The sequence below is a fragment of the Nothobranchius furzeri genome, chromosome 12 (genome assembly GCF_043380555.1).
Source record: "Nothobranchius furzeri strain GRZ-AD chromosome 12, NfurGRZ-RIMD1, whole genome shotgun sequence".
Classification (NCBI taxonomy): Eukaryota; Metazoa; Chordata; class Actinopteri; order Cyprinodontiformes; family Nothobranchiidae; genus Nothobranchius; species Nothobranchius furzeri.
Genome location: NC_091752.1, coordinates 26,831,828 through 26,853,509, shown reverse-complemented (window position 1 = coordinate 26,853,509; position 21,682 = coordinate 26,831,828). Strand labels below are relative to the sequence as shown.

Here is a 21,682-nt window from a genome sequence, read left to right as displayed (position 1 = left end):
CAGTGAATTCTGAGTCTATCCCAAGTCTCCTCCCAGTAGGACAAGCATAAAGAGTCAGGTACCCAGTCAGATGTCTGAGACCTTACGCATGCAGTCGCGTATCCCACAAAACAAAGACCGTTGCAATTTGGCCTGTCGTCCACATAAAAGTAACGATACGCCACCAAAAACGATTCTTCCAAAAGTGGAAACTTGTGAATTTTCTATTGTCAACCTCACTACTCGCAATAGAAATGCTCTGATATCACATGTGCAACGCTTGATTACACTTTTTTTTTACGAGTTCAGATACTGCTCTATGTAGAAGACCACAGGCGAAGGGCAACATTAAAGACTGTTATGGCCCACCACCTAGGTATTCTACGTCCAAGGAATGTTTTTTGGCAAAGTTGTCAACAATTTTGGGAACTACTGCCACCTACAGGCTTGGCATGCCTACGAATGTGTTTCTCAATAACTGCTTTTTGTATGTGGACACAATTTCTTAACCTAGATAGGCGGATGATGATATTCAGTTTGACAAAAGACAGAATACGTTTGTACATGGTCTACATAACCTTAGCTGACTCAGTTTGTTATAATGGAGCTGCAGCTCTACTCAAAACCCCTCCTATAAGGCACTCTTCACCCTATCTCTACAGCTGAGCCATGTCACCCTACAAAGGAAGGGGGGCGTTCATAAACTGGTGACAAAATCCGCCTAACATGCACACTTTGTGTATCGAAGAAAAGAGGATACCTGCACCTTCACGAGGTGCAAATACCATGCAGAAAGGTCCCAACTGGAAATCTATTTCATCCCGTTTTACTGGAAGGTAACAACTATAACCAACTGTATCTCAGCACTGCCCTCACCCACTAAAGTTTTAAAGTAACTGTTTCGTATCCTAATGAAACTGACATATTTTGGGTAAAACATTTAAAACGTTGATTGAAGCTGAATGTACGTCCGACCCTGATGTCAGCATGTTGTTGGTTTTCCTTAACTACCAGACTGGAAACGCTTGACAACTGAGTATTTTATCACCCATTCACAACAGAAAATCTCCCTGTGCTGTTCTACTTGGTACAGACCGGAGTTTCTGCATCGTGTTGAATGTGTCTGATCATCACTGTGGGTTTGTCTGTAATGCATTTGTCTTCTGAATTAAGGGGAGACATCTGTGGCCTTCACCTTAGATCAAAAACCTCCCAGGAATAAATCTGTCTTCCAAAATCCTGCGGGCAAAAAACAAGATTCAGAAGAAAACAGAAAAGTGTTTTATAATCTCAATGATTAGGGAATGTTTTGTGTTCTGCTCTGTAATAAAGGTCTGTGTTTTAATTTATTTTCACTTCCTAGTCGATGAGAGGAGAAAACACGTCTTTGGATGACAAACCAAGCTCCATAGAAGTCGTCCTTAATTCAGTCAACCTTTTCTTTTTATCTTCCATCTTTTATCTCCTCGGTGGTCCTCAGCCTATTTAGTAAGGAAGACCACAGCCTTTGAAAGAACTGTTTACATGAGGGTTAAAACTAAAGGCGCACCACTCTTATGTTTAGTAAAGACATGAGAAAAGAGAGTTAGTGGGTGTGTTCACTTTGACATACTTGCATTAGCTTATTGTGGAAACAAACACGGGAGCAGTTTTTCCTAGAGGCTGTGCTTCTTTTTCCCACAGGCTCAGAAGAGCAAAGCTGTTTAAAAACACTGGATCCAGTCAAGGTTGTCTGTGTCCAAACACCTGCCTCGGTCGAGTCTGGGAATAACCCAATAACATCTCTGCTACACTCACAATCACACCGGCGTGACTTAAAATGAATCAAACCATTGAGTTTGTGTTCAAAATATGTATTAAAGATGTTTTTGAAGTCCTGCAGCACAGTGGATTAGTAGTTTAAACCGTCTCCTTTGACTTCAGTTGTGCTAATATAATTGTCTTACCTCTACAGTGAAGTCATTGTCCTGGCAAATGTCATTTGAAATAGTTTCTGTTTACATTGTAACTAAACAGGGTCATGCGTCACCACGTGATTATTAATATGCAGCCTTGCAAGCGTGCCTTTCTAAATGGGATTATGAGCTTTGAAGGTGTTTGGGTCTTACTGCAATGTTGGAATTTAAGCAAATTAAAACAAGAGGGAAAAGTTTTATTTTGATTAAATGTGAATGAATGCATTTGAATGTTTTATAAATGAAGCCTTTAGTTCTGATGTGTTTATAGGATGTGTGCGCTGAGGTTAACCTTTCTGCAGAAGAACTTCTATTTGGACTTTGCTTATTGTGTTTGGAGTGAGACCTACTGAGATAAACACAAGGATGGGAGCTGTGAGTCAGTCTAGACAAAGTTCTCAATGGTTCGTTCCACTAAATGAATGTTCCCGAGATTTTCTGGACAACTCATTTATAAAACTTTGTATTTGATGTTTCGTAACACTTTGAAAATGTGGACCTTTATTCTTTGAGTGCAGCAGCCACATCTTCAGTTTGTTTTTGACGCATTCGTCGAAAGCGACTAACAATTTAACCTGACATGCATGTTTTTGAATTAATGGAGGAAACCAGATTAGCTGGAGAAAACCCATGAATGCACGAGGAGAACATGCAAACTCCATGCAGAAAGGCCACAGCTGGGATTTGAACATAATTCTTTGTTGCTGTGACACAACACTGCTACCAACCACACCGCCATTCAGCATCCAACACAGGAAAACTGGGTCCCCTTCTTGATGGCATGAATCCATATTCGATATTTTTTGTTGGAACTCTGAGAACCAAACTAGATCAGATCTGAAAAATGTTTTACTAAATAGAGTTGCAATATTCGAGTCTCTTCTTGCAAGTATGAGGCATTGCTTAGCTTTAAAAAAAACAGGTGTAATGCTGCTTTTCGGCTACTTCTGACATGTGAGCCTTCTGCATCACAGCATCAGGGCTCCTAAAAGAAAATAGTTTAAATGGCCATCAGGAGAGACGTTGGGGCTGTTAAACCACCAGGCTTTAATCATCTGAAAGACACCCGCCGGCCGTTCCGGTTCCTGTTGGCTTTGGACTCAGTTTACTGATCAATGTCATGTGACATTTCCCTGGAATGTTTGCTGAGATGTGTTCACTGGTGCAGCATGCATTTCCAGGAATCCACATGATCAAAGAAAACAAAAAACTGGTTATTTTACAGTCTGCAATACTGTGTACCCAGTCAAATATCTGATGCAAAGGTCCCGTGTTGGTATGTGGAGGCTTAAACAGACGAATCCTGGAATGCTGTCTTTGTGTTGGCCTACTTCTTAGGCCGGGTGCTAAAGCAGAGGCCACATCTGCTTTAGCACCTAATTCTACTGATCTGTTATGAATCATAACTTTTTAATGCAAAGACTGGAGTCATAATTTTGGCCCTCTTTTATGTTGAATTTATTTCACAGTTTTCATTGGTTCACTCAATCCATTGTTTTACACATTTGTCCTGTACCAGAATGTTTCATCTATTTTGTAATTTGTATTTTGTAATTTGAATTGCTTTTATTGTTGATTTATTCAATGTATTTACCTACAACTGAACCATGTTCAGCGCTTTGGGCTCCCTGACAGGGTTGCGGAAGGCGCTTTATAAATAAAGCTTTGATTGATTGATAATAGCAACATTATCGAAAATTATCCAACAATGGAGCACAATACCACCTGTTTACACTTTGAATTACCTTAGGGTTCTTACACCATCAAATTCAAGCACTTTTAACCATTTTCAAGGGAAGAATTTTCTAGTTCCAGTATGTAAAGAAACTTTCATCCATTCTTTTCTGAAAGAGCTTCATCCTAAGGTCACGGGGAGCCCAAGTCATCAGGTGGGAGGCAGGGACACCCTGGACCGGTCTCCAGTCCATCACAGGGACACACAGAGACGAACATCCATTTAAACACTCACATCCAAGTATAATTTAAGAGTTTCCAATTGATCCAACAAGAAATTATTTGGTCTGTAGTGGTTAACCGGAGTACCTGGAGAAGACCCATGTTTGCATGGGGACACCACGCCAACTCCTCATTGAAAGGCTGTGCAAGTAAGATTCAAAGCAACAACCTTCTTGCTTCCAAAGCAACTGCACCACTGTGAAACCGGGGCACAAGTTACAGTAAAAACGTGTTTTACTCTTGCTTTTAGGCCCTATCCACACGTAGCCAAGTATCTCCAAAAATAAAGATATTTTTTCTGCGATTCAGCCTGTCATCCACACAAAAACACAGATTCACGCAAAAAAAGCAAATCTTTTTAAAAACTCCAGCCAAAGTGAAGATTAGTATTTTCTAGTTTTAAGTGTCTGTGTGGACAGAAATAACCAGATTTAGGTTTCATAACGTCACTGTATGCGACAAAAATGCTGACGACCCATGTGCGACCTGTGTTTACACTACAACATGGACGCTCTCAGAGCTGTGCTCGCGTTATCAATCGTTTAAGCACTTTTTGTCTTTTAGCAATTCTATCTCCTCATCAGTTCTTTCTACAGTCTTTGGTCCGCACAAACAAGCTAGGCGCAATATTTCATGTTTTGCGGGAAGACAAAATTGATAGGATTCGAGGGAACTACTGCTGTCAAAAGGTCTGGCATGCCTATGGACGTGCTCAACAATGCACTTATGTGGTTACGTGTGGATAGTTTTTTTTTCTAAAAACGAGGTGGTGTGGACTCGTTTTTTTTTTTTTTGGGAGGGCGGATATTTGTTTTTAAAACCATGCGGCTACATGTGCACTAGGCCTCAATTAAAACCTTGAAATGTAAAACTTAAAGGAAATGTTTGCAAAGGTAATAAAAAATGGAACTGATCAAGAAACAATCGTTTCTCTCTGGACATGCTCACAGTAACAAATGCTAAATACAGTTATTCTACCCAATTCATCACACGTTACTGTAATATGATGTAACTGCAAGGTGTTTTTATCTTATATTTAGCAGATTTTTAACTAGTCTGGTATTGTCAGCCAATGTTGGCATTAAAATGTAATGTCAGAAATGATCTGTATCAGTTTATTCTCTTTAAAATGACAACCTTTACACACTATTCACATATAATGATCAAACTCTTCAGCAACTTCTCTTCTCACCCAAAATGTAATAGTATGATAAATCTGAGATTATGTCTTTCCGATATTTTTGTTTGCTTGGTACAACTGGCCTAACTTAAATTATATATATATATATATATATATATATATATATATATATATATATATATATATATATGTGTGTGTGTGTGTGTGTGTGTGTGTTGAGTTAGTCACCTAAAATTACTCCTTTGTGTTTTATGAGAGGGGGGAGACCATGAATATATTAGTATCGGTTCATATCGGTGTTGTAAATTAAAGCTTAGACTACATCGATATATTGGGTATCGGCAAAAAAGCTGATATCGAGCATACCGACATTTCACTTGTCCTTGGCTAAATAACCTGGAACCACATTCATCCACTAAGCTCAATGGCCAAAATAAATAAATAAAATAAAACTTAACACAAAATTGATGCAGGTGTTTTCGTCTACTTGCTTTTTGTTATTGGTCAAAAGCAACTCATCTGCACAACAAATGTTGCTAAAACCTAATTAGTTCAAAAAGTGTGGCATTTTCTTTTCTCAAGATCAAAAATATGTAATTTATTCTTCATGATCATCAAATATTTGCACCAACTAAAGCTCTTCCTGCCTCAGAATAAGAAGCTGACTCACCAGGAAGATTTTCACTTTGGTATTGTAACATTTCTGCAGAAACATGGAACTGAAGTGTTGAAAGAGAACGAGGCAGTTGTTTAAGTAAAGTTGAGTACTATGCCAAACATCCGCCAAAACAAACCTGAGTGATGATAAAAATGCAGGAAGCGAGACAAAACAAACCACGTGCAAATGAAGCAAAAGAAAAATTCACTCAGTGTTTTAGGATTGAGGGTTTCAACTTCTTGTCTATAAAACAAACCTTCAGAATCGTGTCTGGTTGCTATTTTCATGCCTTTCCATAAATTCAACACATCAGGAGAGAGACCCATTCATTCTATGTGAAGAAGGGGATATAATAGTACTTAAAAATGGCTGGACCAGCTAATTCAAAGTAACAGATGCTTCACATCCCACATTTTCCCTGGAGAATTAAACCTGATAAAGTTGTTCGTTTTACCCAGATTATTTGCTATTAAAGTAACAATAGATAGCTTTTTAATTTTTAAGCTAGAGCTTTAACACTGATCTCAGTGATTGTTAAGTTAGAAACGTCACCAGTTATTTGACACCTCTCTGCAGCCCTTTACTGACCAAAAGCTGTTTAGTGGAGCGGGTGGATGTCCTAGGGGAAGCTAACACTTGTTAGCTATAATACTAGCAGTTAGCATTTTCAGTTTACCGGTAGTCAATAAAAAGCACAAGAATAACAAATCGAAGTTTGCTTTTCCTGTTGGCACCATGGCAGAGCCTGGAAGTAAAAGTAAGAGAGTAATGTCTGGAGGCGAAGCAAAGAGCTAAAACCAGAGTGAACATCGGCACGGCCTACGCTAGTTTGAGGGAGCTAAAGGAGGCTGCTAAATCATGGCCTGATGGTGACCTGACTTTGTTGCTACTGGACATTTAAGTAATAATATTTATTTACCCAACAGTGTGGATCTTTTTTACTTCATGGTTTATTTTAGTATTAGATGGTTCATATTAGTGTTAGCGCTAGCTACAACACAGTTGTTTAGGACAGTTGTAATTCCACTTTCAACCAGTAGGGCAGAGGAATAGGAAACTATCAAGTGTTATTTAAATGACCAACATTAAAAAGAAACATTATTTTATGGATATAAATAAATAATATTTCTCTCCGAGCAGCTGGAAGACGTGGCGAGTCGCTCTATGCGTCGCTGCTCTGTGAAGAGGGTGTGGGCCACATGTTTGTTCGGATGTTTTCCATTTGCTCAAGAATTTTCCGACAGCAGTTGGTTAAAAATCATCTGAGCCTCTGAACGAACACACACACACACACACACACACACACACACACACACACACACACACTCTTACTTGTATTCATGTGTTTGTGTGGGCCTCAATTGTCTTCCACTCATTTTAGTTACTCCACTATGTCTAACCCATACCCTAACCTTAACCAATGGGGTTCTATTCCTAACACTAACCTAAACTAAAAGTTAATTCATACTTTTAAAAAACAAATCTTGGGTTGCTTAGCATTGTGTGGACCAGCAAAATGTCCCCACAATGTAAAAATGTACACACAGAACAAGTTCAAGGTAAAATTTGTCCACAGAAACCTATAAAGACAAGCGTGCGCACACACACACACACACACACACACACACAGACCACATGATCTACAGTAATCATTTCCTTACTGCGCACCAGGATCCAAATGGGACATTTTGAACTTCTTTAAGGTCAACTGAAACATGTTACTGTTATTCCTTAGAACTAGAATTCCTAAAATAATCTCTAAAACAAGCGAGATACATAATTATAAAAGGCATCTGGATGCCAGGAGAGAATTCCTAACATTCCAATTATTCAAACGTGACGACCAAAGTAGAAATGAACACAAACGCGTCGTCAGGCTAGAAGCGTTCATCTGGCTGGAGAAACAAAACACAACCAGGAAACAGCTGCGTGTTCAAAGTAATGACAAAGGTTACATATTTTCATCAGTGCTGCGCTGTTTCCCTCTGAATAAAGCGGTCCCTTAAAGTGGGATAAATTCCTGCCAATTGTCTGTGGAGAAACTAAATACCAATTTTTATTTTACAACTTTACCATCTCATGTACACTTGATATTTTACTGAGAACATCTAAATACAGTAGTTCTAACATATCTGCATGAAGCCGAAACGAAGAGTTTGTGGAAGAGCTGAAAGGAGCAAAATCTTATTCATCTAAGAATATCAGAGCTCAACAGATCCCTGTGGTACTTTATCTCCAGTATTTTTTATTTAAAGTGGGTCAAACTATTCAACAGAACCATAGGATATCAAATAAACCTGAAATAAAGAGCATGCCGAGGATAAATGACGATGATTTCATGCCTCAGTGTTCTAACACAGTAGGGGTGCTTTGATCTGTGATCCATACGGATCTCTCTCTACAGTTCGGCACGAAGACGGTTTCGTGGGTCGGTCATGTGGAGAGCGGAGGCGCTACCTGTTCAATCCAAAGGAGGAGGAGAGAGGAGGAGTGGTGTGTGAAAAAAACAGTGTGACTATATTGGGCAAGCCGTTTTAACATTTAATCAGCAATCTGATCTCTCTGTAACTCCTGCTTTAATAGCAAGTAGCAAATTAAGCAAATTTAGTGTTTTACATAATAATGAGAGCAAAGCTATTTGTTTTGTCTTTACTTTTTCTTTCTGCTGATCTAAATAAACGATCCGTGACTGAAAAACCGTGATATGATCCGAACTGTGAGATTTTTGATCCATCGCACCACTTTTAACAGTATAGCTCAGGAGTGTCAAATTTCAGTCCTCGAGGGCCGGTATCTTTCATCTTTTTGCCGTTTCCCTGTTCCAACGCAGTTGAATCACCTGTGCACTAGCTCAACAAGCTTTCTAGAAGCTGGTTAATCACATGCTAATTGAAAAACAGGGAAAACACTAAAACATGTGGGATAGCAGCCCTCGAGGACCAGAGTTTGACACGTCGTCGTCTTCCTCCGCTTATCCGTGTCCGGGTCGCGGGGGCAGCATCCCAACTAGGGAGCTCCAGACCGTCTTCTCCCCAGCCTTCTCCACCAGCTCCTCCGGCAGGACCCCAAGGCGTTCCTGGACCAGACTGGAGATGTAACCTCTCCAACGTGTCCTGGGTCAACCCGGGGACCTCCTGCCGGCAGGACATGCCAGAAACACCTCCCCAGAGAGGCGTCCAGGAGGCATCCTGACCAGACGCCCAATTCACCTCAACTGACTCCTTTCGATCCGGAGGAGCAGCGGTTCTACTCCGAGTCCCTCCCGAATGTCCGTGCTCCTCACCCTATCTCTAAAGCCTGGTTTATGCTTCTCCGTCAGCTCCGCGAGGGACAGACACGCACGGATTGACGGAAGCGTTTTGCTCCTTTACTTCTCCGTCTCCTGGAGAGTGTTGCAAAGCAATTGCCCGGCAGGACAACAGAGGGCGTAGCGCTGTTCTGTGGTATCATGTCATGTATCAGTCCAAGATCGTGTGTTTATATTGTGTTTTTTTGTGTATATAAGAGACTTTTAACACGGACATATTTGTCTCTCACTCTCCCACCGCTTCATGTGCTCCCCACCTCTAAACCCACGTTTCCTGTCATTTCTGTCCACAAATAAAACACTTGCTGCGCATCTTTTCACTCCTCCAGTCACAGGAGGATGAAACGTTCATATTTTTAGAGTTTTTTTCGCGAGGTATTCTTTAAGCTTCTCCGTATCTGCCGCTAGTTATCCTCAGCTCTCTTTGCAATGGCGGTGCTGTAAACAGCAGCGTCCTGACCAATCACAAGCTTGCGTAATTCGTCTCGTTCGACGGATGTTTAAAAAAGTGGGCTCGACTCCGTACGTACTTGCGTGCCTGCCGGAGCCCTACGCAAGGACGAATAATGGCGTTGTTTGTCTCCGCACTGATGCAGACGGAGAAGCATAAATTAGGCTTAAGGCTGAGCCCGGCCACCCTACGGAAGAAACTCATTTCGGCCGTTTGTATCCGTGATCTCGTTCTTTCGGTCATTACCCAAAGCTCATGACCATAGGTGAGGATTGGGACGTAGATCGACCGGTAAATCGAGAGCCTGGCTTTCTGGCTCAGCTCCCTCTTCCCCACGACAGATCGGTTCAGCGTCCGCATCACTGCAGATGCTGAACCAATCCGCCTGTCGATCTCCCGATCCCTACTACCCTCACTCGTGAACAAGACCCCGAGATACTTAAACTCATCCGCTTGAGGTAGGACCTCTCTCCCGACCCGGAGTTGGTAAGCCACCCTTTTCCGGTCGAGAACCATGGTCTCAGATTTGGAGGTGCTGATCTTCATCCCAGCCGCTTCACACTCGGCCGCAAACCTACCCAGCAAGAGCTGAAGGTCAGTGCTGGATGAAGCTAGGAGGACCACATCATCCGCAAAAAGCAGAAACGAGATTCCCCTGCCACCAAACTCTACACACTCCACACCACGGCTGCACCTAGAATTCTGTCCATAAAAGTGATGAACAGAACCGGTGACAAAGGGCAGCCCTGGCGGAGTCCAACCCTCACCGGAAACAGGTCCGACTTAATACCGGCTATGCGGACCAAACTCACGCTCCTCTGGTAAAGGGACTGAATGGCCCTTAACAGAAAGCCACCCATCCCATACTCCTGGAGCGTCCCCCACAGGATGCCCCTGGGGACACGGTCATAAGCCTTCTCCAAATCCACAAAACACGTGGATTGGTTGGGCAAACTCCCATGACCCTCCATCACCCCTGCAAGGGTATAGAGCTGGTCCACAGTTCCACGGCCAGGACGAAAACCACATTGCTCCTCCTCAATCTGAGACTCAACTATCGATCGGACCCTCCTCTCCAGTACCTTGGAGTAGAACTTTCCAGGGAGGCTGAGGAGTGTGATCCCAACTACAGGGGGAGAGTTTGACACCTGTGGTGTATATATATATATATATATATATATATATATATATATATATATATATATATTGTGGAGATAAAAAATAAACTGATAAATGAAGTGGTTTTTTTTTCCACATTTGTCTAAAAACCTCTGCCTATTCTGTTTCAAACCAAAAGCAGCTATTGGGCCATCCGATTGTTGGTCTCACCAAACCACTGCACACCCCTGGGTCCTTTATTCACAACACACTCACTCACGTATTTAGCAACAGAACAACACTGGTGTGAGAGGTTTATGGCTCAATAATATCAGAGAAGAACCAGAGTCCCAAAAAGAAAACGCCATTTGAAATCGCGGACAACAAAAGACGTTTGGACCTCGAAAATAGTGACTGGTGTTTAGCGCTATCTTGTTTCGTCCATCTGTGCGGGTTTCCGATTCCGACGGAAGTGTCTCAGAGAAGATGACTGAGGGGAGGGATGAGTGTTCCGAGATCGTATTTGCATTCAAAACCTAGCTTGCTTGCAGATTCACTATAACAGCTTTAAATGTAAAGAGTAACAAACATGGTCATACATTACGTTAAAAGTAAATATTCAATATTGTACATTTCAGCAACCAGGTCTAGTGGAACCTGTAGACATAACATGGTTAAATTAATTCAACATTTCAGTTCTTGCAGTGTTGTTTTCATTAGATTTAGTCAAAGGGTTAACGTAGCTGCTTATGCTTTTATTTATTTTTATTTAAATAAAAGCCCTCGGCTAAAACACATCAACAAATAAATAAACAAACAAACAAACAAATAAATCTAAAAACTTATTTTTAAATAAGAATTTTAACAACTGGAATTCCCATAACAGCAAAGTTTTGGGAAAAATCGGGTATAATTTCTGTGCTGCTCGTGAAGTCCCCCATCGCTCCCAAGATGCAAACTTGTTGGCTAAACACAACATTCCCATGTGACCATGTGACCGAAAACACCCGACAGCATCACAAAGTGTATGAAAAATACTTCCTTTGTTCGTAAAGTACATTTATTATTATTTATAGCTTTAACAACTTGAGTATAGGGAGTCAGTCTGAACACAAAGTTCAGAGGCTGCCAACTTGTTTCCATATTTGATCCCAGTTCAAAGCAGAACGCCAGTGTTTGTCCAGAACAACTGAAAGTGGTGAGCACAGCTTTGTGTCTCGGTTCTGCTGCTTTAGAAGTTGAGGGGATTCCTTTCATGTGGGGAACAACCCTAAACAACCTGTTTTGATCCTTGAATAACTTCAAACGGGCCTTTATCCCGACCACAAGGAAGCGCCACTGCCAACACAACCACAGCGACATCTGTGCTAAATAAACTAAAGCTGAGAAAAAATAATCACAGCACTCATCAAGTTTGCAGGTACTTTTATTCTTTCTTTATTTTGGTCGAGCACTGCTTTTGATAATCTCTCAGCAATGACTTGCTGTTTTCACTCCTGCCAAGTTGTTCCTGCTGGATATTTGAGGAACTTTTCCGTTAGACTCAGAGCAAATTGACTGCACCACAAAAATGGCACGTGATTACTGCAGACTCAACAGTCTTTATGTGGTAAAAAATCCTAAATAAAGTAGTATTTTACAAAACATTCAACAGTGGTTGTTCGGTTTTCCCTGCACGGGCAGCAGTGAATGTGCCTCAAAGTCCGAATTAGTTAAAAGTGTTGAGCACGTCTGCAGCCGTTCTGTTTAAAACCGTGTCTCACTTGTGTCCGTGTCTCTGACTCGTTACGAGCATCAGGATGAAAATGCCTGTAGAGGAAAGCCCAGCAGCGACGGTGATCCAGAACCTAGCAGAACTGGTGCCAGTCTCAGCAGGTCTCTCAGAGGGATCTCCAGCTGGCTGCTGCACGACAATAAATCTCCAAATGAGCTGCAGCCTGCAGTGAAACATGATGGCACAATCACACTTTCACTGTGGTTCGCAGAATTCCCAATGAAGTACAACTAAATTATCCCAAAAAAATCTTTAAAGTTTAAACAGAAATATACATGAAAGGAGAAAACTCAAACAGGAACCTGTAAGTGAAATATTAAAGAGCAAACAGCATGTAAATCTTTTTTCTAATTCAAATAAAATGCAGTCCAAAAATACTATTTGAAATGCTTATTGTGGATATTTTATTTTAAAACACATAACAGCAGAGTTTTTCTAGTAAAAAGTGACGTTTCTCAGCAAAGCCTCTAAAAAGGCTCTTTTTTCTAAAGCTGAACCTCTGACGTAACCAAAGACAGCTAGGCGCTGCCTCAGCTCAGTGTGGAGAGTGGGTAGTTTTAGGGTAGAGAGGCCATGTTATGGAGTCAGGGTGTGTTTACTAGTTTTGGATTGTGTTCATTTTGATAAACTATAGTTGGTGAAGGCTGTACCAACTCCAGCCTGTCCGGACATCGAGTCCCCGGGTTTTAAATAGGAGAAACAAGGCCTCGATCTCGCCTGAGGGCATTTTGTGCAGCTGAAAAGATGGGACTTCTGCAGCCCGCATCGGTCGGTACCGGGACAGGGAGGTCCGCACTGGGCTCCGGAGATCCGTGGCAGGGTTTAAAATATTAAATGTGGATTTCTGGAACTTGGATCGCCATCAGAACCAGGTTAGAACCAACTACCAGAAGAGACGCGCAGGCCAGTAGAGCTGGTTTCTGGGTCTGAACCAGATCAGAACTGCTGCGGACCTCCAGGAAAGGATCATGTGCAGCTTTTAAAAATACCAGCTCGACTGGCTCGCAGGTGTCTGGGTCGGATCTAGCTCATAGAAGCCCACGAGTTCCAGAACCGGGTAAAAGGCGTCTCTCTAAGCGCTAAGCTAAACGGATATTAACGAGTATGAGAAAGCTGACAGACGCTCATTAGTATTATTATAATAACTAACGATACTATTTTAGTTGTCTGGTACATGATAGTAATCTGTACAATATTGTGATGTTAGCCCACGAGTTTAAGCTAACATGGTTAATTCACCTGCTTCTCCCCCGCTGTTCTCCACAATCTCCCTGCTTTGGCCGATCGTTTCTCCCTCAGGTTTGTCTCTGCTCTCTGGGGCGTGCAGCAAACTCATAACTTTATGGTTTGGTCCATCAGAAGTATAACTATAAACATTAAAAGTTTCCTCTGTGTCAGAGCCGCATTAGGATCCATATTTTTTTCTGGATTAAGCCAACAGGACTCCCTCAGCTGACGTCACTTGGTTTGACAAAACAAACATTTTTCTATTATGTTTCTCTTAACATTGGTTCATGGGAGTCTCAACCCTGCAATTTGCTCTTTAAGGTAGAAGGGATTAGAAACGGTAACGTTTTGAATTGTGCGACAAATGTTTCCATCCTGTCTTACTTTTCAGCTGTGTGCTTCTGAAGCAGGGGACAGAGCGGTACACCAGAAAGCAGGCCAGCATGATGGACTGGGCGTCCTTAGACAGAACCTGGTTCCACATGTAGGACCTCAATACTGAACTGCTGTCTAGAAGACCAAACACAAACCAATCATTAGTATTTTTATTTACAGAGGCTGTTTAATCTTTACATACGCCCATAGTTGTCACGTCTCCTTAACCAACTCTGAGTGTTGTTGTTTTATTGCTTTATGGGTGTTGCTGGCTGATTTAATTGCATTGATAGATGCTGCTTAGCAACATTTTGTTTGTGCATTATGAGAAAAGAAAACATAAAATATCAAAAGTTAAGAAAAGATTATCTGAAGTTGTTGAGTTTCGATGTGAGGACTCGTAAAGTAAGGAATATAAAATATGCCCTCTGAGGATACCTGGCTGTTCGCTCAGGAGGAATTCCTTGTTGTCAGAACAGAAGATTTAATGAGGCGGGAAGAGTTAACAGCTGTTAAAGTCACAGAGGTTTACTCCATGTTTGCTGTAGGTTAAGAGTTTCACTTTGGAAAGTAGAGAACTGATGCTGCTGCATTTCTGTACTGGAGTTCACCTAAAGTTTGCAACTGAACACAGCAAATAACTAAGTGATAAACAGATTTTTAATTTACAACAATGAAAATGACATTTTAGGTTGTTACAACTATGCAAACTTGTTTCCAGTCCTGACATTTAGGCTCCTTCTGGACAACAGGAAGTGGGTTGGCTCTGAGCATTCCCACTTGACTTGAGACTCAAAAACATAATTTTCATAACATTCCATAATCAGTGCATTCCATTTGATATTTGTCCATAATTTAAAGACTATTATTGAAATTCAAAGGATCTCATAGTCTTTAGGAAACCTTTTTTACAGAACTAATGTGGCACAGACCTCTGAGAATGAGGGCAAAGAAGCATCCTAAAAAATTAAACCTCAACAGACATTTCATTCATGGGAGAGTTCCAGGGAACGCCAGCATTCCTGACACTTGAAGTCAAGTTACTTCTCCCTCCACCAGCTTCTCAAAACTGAGAAGCTTCACACAACAATAAAACTAAAGCAAGTTTCAACTGTTTATCGGACAAAAATCTCTTCCAACTACAGCGCCTGTTTCCCACGGGTACAGTAGTGTGTGTGTGTGTGTGCGCGTGTGTGTGTGTGTGTGTGTGTGTGTGTGTGTGTGTGTGTGTGTGTGTGTAACCGCTAAACTATGACATAAATGCGCTACACCCTGCACATGAAAACAAGCTGAGGCACATCCAGATTGTGACACAGCTGCTAACGTTTGGCTGTCAAAGTCAAAAATGAAGAGCAGATTTAACATTTTTCCAAGTCTGGCTGCTGAAATACCCTAATAAGTTTTTTTAATCAGGCTTATTTATCATCAAAGCACCACAAGTTGTTTTGTTTGAAGAATCGCGTGGCTCAGATGACGGTTGTCACATGACATCCTGTTGATTCGGCCCCTCGTTTAAGTCACCAGACCGTCTGTCGGCGTGGCCAGTGCTTGTTGTAGCCGTTTTACTGTCATCCTGTTGTAAAAAACATTCTTACAGTAGTTTAAAGTCGACATAGAGCTGCAGTGAGCCACCTCCTCAGAAACTCTTCTGTCATTTGTTTGAGAAAAAAACCTACAAATAATGTGATTAATAAGGGTACATCAAGTAAATATCTAATTAACTGCAACAACCCAGCACCTGCTTAACTCTTGCTTCTTGTTACCTTTGAGCCAGCCGTCCAGGGCCACGTCCACTGCATTCTTCATCACAGGAAGAAACTCAGACTTTAGCAGTGTGTTATGGCTGTTAGCAGGACCTCGCAGCATCCTGCTGTCCCACAGGTCCACCACCAGACGCAGCTGCCACAAGGGGAAGGTCTGCTGCAAGTCGCCCCGTTGCAGGGCACTGACAGCCTGAAAGGAAAATGTGACAGCGTAGGCAAACATCTAGCATCTGTATGACGATTTTAAATCTCTTTAATGGTTTTTATCTTGCAAAAAACAATCTGGAGCTTTTGATCATGGTATACTGTTATTTACTCATCAAAAACACCCCCAAACAGTTCTTTATCTTCACGTGTATTCTGCTCTCTCAGCTGCAGCTCCACCACCAGTAGAGGGCCATGTTTACATCTCCAACTGCACCCCCCTCCCATGCAGTATGAACACTCACGTAAACGGAGTGGTGAGCAGCGAGAGGGTACTGGAGAGGGTTTTCAGACCAATTACTTCTTCAAACTGGCACCATTCCAACGTTAAGCCCACTGGACAGAGAGGCCAGAAAGCTGAGTACAACCAGCTAGCTAGCCACTAGTTGAATTGTTACAAAGTTTGGTGGGCGAGTCGTGCATGTTGCCATTGCTGCGTTCAGCTTTTTCTTTATGGCCATGATGTTTTGCTGGAAATCCAGGGTTATGTCATGAAAACAGGGGGGAGATCACACAGGCGGAGGTAAGATTTCATCTAATCCCAGAGTTTTATTTTCTGGCTTTAAAGGATGTCTCAAAGAAATAACTTTTATATTTCAGAACAAATGACATCTCCATAGCACCAACGGTAATATTTTATCATCTGTCCATGCTCTGAAATGTGTAAAATAACATGGGATAGAATATTTAAAGCAGGGTATGTTGTAAGATTAATTGCCGACTGCTGCATAAGCGATCATCTGCTGTCCTCACGCAGCTTAGTGCATGTTTTAGTTGGGTTTGGGCGTTACCTGCTCAATGGCGATGTACGTTGGCAGCATCTCTGGACACTCTTGCGTCACGCATTCGTAGAGCATAGCTGAGAACATGTGGGTGTCCTTCCTCTGTCAGACACAAGAGAGCAGGATTCAGTGTTTCATCCTCTAATAAGAGAAATGTTTGTTCAGATTTCTGTTTTCTTCCTGGAATTCTTCATGGTAAGTTTGCAATATTAAGTTCAAGTAAACATCTGTTGTTATGCACAACCACAGAGAGGACTCGAGTGTATTCTCTTAAATGTATTGACTTTTAAATTGCACAGTCACACTGTGGTGCTATTAGGTGATGTATCTGATTTGCAGCTCCATCAACTCAACAAGTAATAATCCGTTTCTGCGCTCTTTAATTTGGAAGTCGTCTACTTGGTACAAGTTAATTTCATCTTCTTAAATGATTAACTTATTTCCACAAACTTCAAAACCAGGTCACATCAGGCTAAATCAATTATCAACAATATATGAGCTTATTTCATGCTAAATTAGACAAGAATCAACAAACAATCTTACAATTAAATGCTAGAAAACAGTATTCCATCTAAAATAAAATAAAAACCAAAAGGTTGATGTCTAATAACTGAGGTCAGGCTACCAGCAGATGGAGAATTAGAGAGACAGGGCTGATAAAAACATACATTTTGTTAAATTCAAATGCACGATGTGGAAGCTACACCACAGAATAACTTCTTGAGGTTTAGTGTGAAGGATGAACCGACTGACCTCAGTAAACTACACAAACACCTGATGTCATGATGAGGCAGCTGTTTATCAGCCGTGTAAAACTTGGTCAAGAAACATAATCCAACCACTACAGACCTTAATTCAGCATTAGCCAATAACATTAGACATCCGCTTATGTGCAGGTGTCCATCACAGAGCGTGCACACGCGTGTTTGCAGAAGTAACTAGACTCAGCAGAGTTTTGGAGCAGTTTACAAAGACACAGCAAATTATGAAGCAGCTACAACCCGGATTAGACCAGAAAAGGCTGCAGGCAGCAGGACAGCAGGAGAAGAACTGAAGTAGAGCCCAGCAATGGGACTGAGAAACTGCAGAACTCAATGCAAGTAATGCAGCAGTGGGTGGTTTTAAGGTTGTTGTGACAGAGAGAAGCAACACCACCATGCGTTGAAGCAAAGGGTGACGGAGGCGTGAAACTTTTGAACCGTCAGTCAAAAGGCAGCTAAGACCGCAAGCTTGCGATTGGTCAGCATGCCACTTTCTTTAATTTCATAAACAGCAAAGCCACCTTGCCCACCTCGCCTACACAAAAAATAAAAAAAGAGTGCAGCTGTGGTTGGGACAATTATTACATTAACTGATGGACCTGTAAATAGTTTATAAATAAGGTAGAAATAGATAGAAATAAGTTCCTCACGCTGATAAATAATAACTAATCTCTCTGAGGACACGGTGCTAGTGCACTCTCCTACAGCACATTGACATGACTAAATAAATGTTATGCAACATTTTGTGAACATCAATTTGCATGCATTTGTTATAAATGCCACTGCATAATTCTTGCTGTCAGTATTTGCAAGATATTGGTATTTGGGTCTGTACTGGTTAGACTTAAATGAGTTAAACCAAGGTCTATAGCCCTTGGGTCATAGACTATGAGCTGTAAGTAATATTGGTCTTTTTATACTGGGAATCAGGAGTTATTTCAGTGATCATCTTGTTTATTATTTATTTTTGTCCTGATTGTTCCCTGAGCAATTTTAAGACTGAATAAAAACAAATAAAATCAACATTAATTGAAAAATCGTCTTAAATAATCGAGATCTCAATTTCAGTCACCATAATCGTGATTATTATTTTTGCCATAATCGAGCAGCCCTAGTTGGACCTTTAGATAGTAGCTAGGAAAACATCTCATATTGCACCTTTAAAAAGACAAAACATAACTGGTTGTTTTCCAGGGTAGAAAAATCTATTTTTTGAATAAAAAGCAGCCAAATATTCTCCTCAGTGATGCAGCTCAGAGCGCAAACAACTGACCCGTTACCATCAAGAGCTGATGTCACATTCAGTTATGTAGTTTTGATTTTCTAATATCCAATTAAGAGTAAAACTCTAAATTGCTAAAATAAAAACTTTTTTTCTCATTCTAATCATTTCCTGTCATTGATCAAAAACAAGGCAGCTAGGCCACCAACACACGATTACGTCTGGGTTCAGCACAAGACTCACATGTTTCATTCCTTCAGATGTTTTACAGAAGAAATCCGCAAAGGAGATGAGGGCAGGGTTAGAAGTGAAAGTTGAGATGGTTTCAGGCTGTGGACACACGCACAAAATTATTGAACTTGTTCAGCAAAATCTTATGTATAAAATAATAAAACAGTGAGGACTTTGAGAAGGAATGGTGCCTCAAAAATGAAGTTACAGGAGATAAACTGGGTCAAAAAGGGTTATAAGAAACTAAACGAATTGTAAGAGAAGTAAGAAAGGACACTGAGGACAAATGGAGTCAATAATGTTTTCCTCTGCATGTGTTTTAATGCATACCAAGCTCACGAGGAAATTGTCTATTCAAATTTACACGAAATGCAAACACAGTTTACGATATCAAAAAATGTTGAATTTTCTTTTCAGGAACAAAAAAGGGATTAACAATTAATACGCATTTATTCAGAGCTGGACCTGTAACAGTTTCTGTAATCTGCAGACTACCTAAATGTAATATGAAGCAAATAAAACTATCTGGCTAAATCTCTGATTATAGATGCAGTTTGTTCAGAAATACGAAGCCTATAGGAATAAGATACATTCCACCTTAAAGGCTGTGACTCCAGAGCTTCTGTGGTTGACAGCTGTGGTCAGTAGACTCTTCCATCCCTGAGGGTCGTCTTTGTAGGGAAGCTGCCCGGCCCGCAGTTTTACATACAACACCCCGTCCTGGGATAGGATGGACCTGAAAGCAACATTTCAGAAAGTAGTACAACGTTTTATTGAAAGGTGAGAAATGTTACATTATGTAAATGCATCCTGGACAGCTGTATAATTCAACAGAAATACATTTCTCCTTTGCAAAGAATTATTTCCTTACATGTTTCCTCTTTACTTACTTCAGATGATGTGTTTCTTTGCTCAGATCCAGAGTCAGCTCCCAGTAACGAGGCCCCTTCACCTTCACCTACAATGAAGATTTGTAGCAAATGGAAGTGGAAATAAAAAGGAATAATAAAGTTCCATTATTCATCATCACATACAGCTGAAATCACTTCTCTGCATTTGACCCATCCCCATGGGGAGCAGTGAACTGCCGCAGTGGTTGCACTCAGGAACTACTGGGTGGTTTATGTTTATGTATTTAGCAGACGCTTTTGTCCACGGAGACTTACAAGTGATAATGAAGCTAGCAAGTTGCCCTTGAGGCTAACAACAAAATACTAAATCAGTCAATCCAGGTGGCAGTGAGGCAGCATAATCAATCATTGAGGGAAGCGAACAAGGAGTAGACAGAGTGAGGGACGGGTGCAGGGAGGGTCCTAGTTTAGAAGATGCTCTCTGAAGAGCTGGGTCTTGAAAATCGACAAGGACGCCCCTGTTCTAGTAGTTCTTGGTAGGTCATGAAAATAATGGATTGTCCTTATGTGGTGTAGGTACTGTTAGCCGACGATCCTGTGATAACCGGAGCGGTCGAGCCGCAACGTAAGCCTTTACAAGAGAATTCAGGTAAATGGGAGGCGTACCATACAGGACGTTGTATGCTAGTGTAGCGATTTGAATTGGATGCATGCAGCAGAGGTAGCTAACGAAGCTCAATGAGCAGAGGGGTGAATTGCTCTTTTAGGCTAACTGAAGACCAGACGCGCTGCTGCATTCTGGACCATTTGAAGAGGTCTCACAGTGCAGGCTGGAAGACCAGTTAGAAGGTTGCAGTAGTCGAGGCGGGAGATGACAGTAGATTGCACCAGGAGCTGGGTGGCATGTTGTGCTAGGTATGGTCTGATCTTTCGTATGTTATACAGCGCGAAGCAGCATGAATGAGCGACAGAGGCAACGTGATCTTTAAACGTCAGCTGGTCATCAATCACAACACCCACATTTCGAACTGCCTTTGAAGGAGCAAAGATATGGAATAATTTTGGATTGAGATATTGTGCTGTATGAATGGTTTTGTTGGGATGACAAGTAATCCAGTTTTAGAGAGGTTGTGTTGGAGATGGTGGGATTTCATCCATCTTGATATGTCAGAGAGACAGTCTGAGTTTAAACCCCCCAGTCCAATCCCTTAAACCTGAGGGTCAAGCAGGGAGGAACTGAGTCTTTGTTATGACCCAACCGGATCTGAACCATGTTCTCCCAGTGCCGGGGTGGACACTACCACTAGGCCACTGAAAAGTTGGTGAGAAAATGGAGGAAAATGAAGGACGAGTTTCACCCCAAGAACACCATCCCCACTTAAATGGTAAAAATGGCCTGTATTTGATATAGCTCCTTCTAAAACCACTGTCAGGAATCTTGGCGTGACCTTTGACCCAGTTCTCACCCTGGATTCTCATGTCAGTTCTCTCGTTCGCTCTTCCTTCTTCCATCTCAGGAACATTGCTAAGCTGAGTCCCATTCTGTCCCACTCTGAACTTGAGACAGTTATCCACACCTTCATCTTCTCACGCTTAGACTACTGTAACTCTCTTTTCACGTGTCTGAGCAGAACCTCCCTGAACCGTCTACAGGTGGTTCAGAATGCCTGTGCTCGGCTTCTGACCAAGTCCTCCAAACACACCCACATCACCCCACTTCTCCTCCAGGTTCACTGGCTGCCAGTCAACTTCAGGGTTCAAGATCCTGGTTCTGGTCTATAGGGCCTTACATGGACAAGCACCATCTTACATTGGTGACCTTCTCAGTCCCTACACCCCCAGCAGGTCCCTGAGGTCCAGTGATCAAAGCCTACTGGTTGTGCAGCACCAGGCTAAAGACCAAAGGTGACAGATCATTTGCTGCTGTGGCCCCCAGACTCTAGAGCT

At 41.6% G+C, this 21,682-nt stretch overlaps 1 protein-coding gene across 10 annotated transcripts in view; it reads right to left on the bottom strand.

Moving 5' to 3' along the window:
- Window positions 1-12,130: 12,130 nt before the first annotated feature.
- Window positions 12,131-21,682, bottom strand: part of anapc1 (anaphase promoting complex subunit 1) — an 81,251-nt gene continuing 71,699 nt past the window's right edge. For all 10 annotated transcript variants that reach the window (XM_070542500.1, XM_054750246.2, XM_054750248.2 and 7 more), the window contains exons 47-53: window positions 19,775-19,842; window positions 19,482-19,620; window positions 18,897-18,983; window positions 16,680-16,772; window positions 15,685-15,874; window positions 13,931-14,056; window positions 12,131-12,482 (exon numbers count right to left, since the gene is read on the bottom strand). In XM_070542500.1, coding sequence (XP_070398601.1) covers window positions 12,340-12,482; window positions 13,931-14,056; window positions 15,685-15,874; window positions 16,680-16,772; window positions 18,897-18,983; window positions 19,482-19,620; window positions 19,775-19,842 — 846 coding nt within the window. In that variant the 3' untranslated portion in view covers window positions 12,131-12,339. The remainder of the gene's footprint in view (window positions 12,483-13,930; window positions 14,057-15,684; window positions 15,875-16,679; window positions 16,773-18,896; window positions 18,984-19,481; window positions 19,621-19,774; window positions 19,843-21,682) is intronic.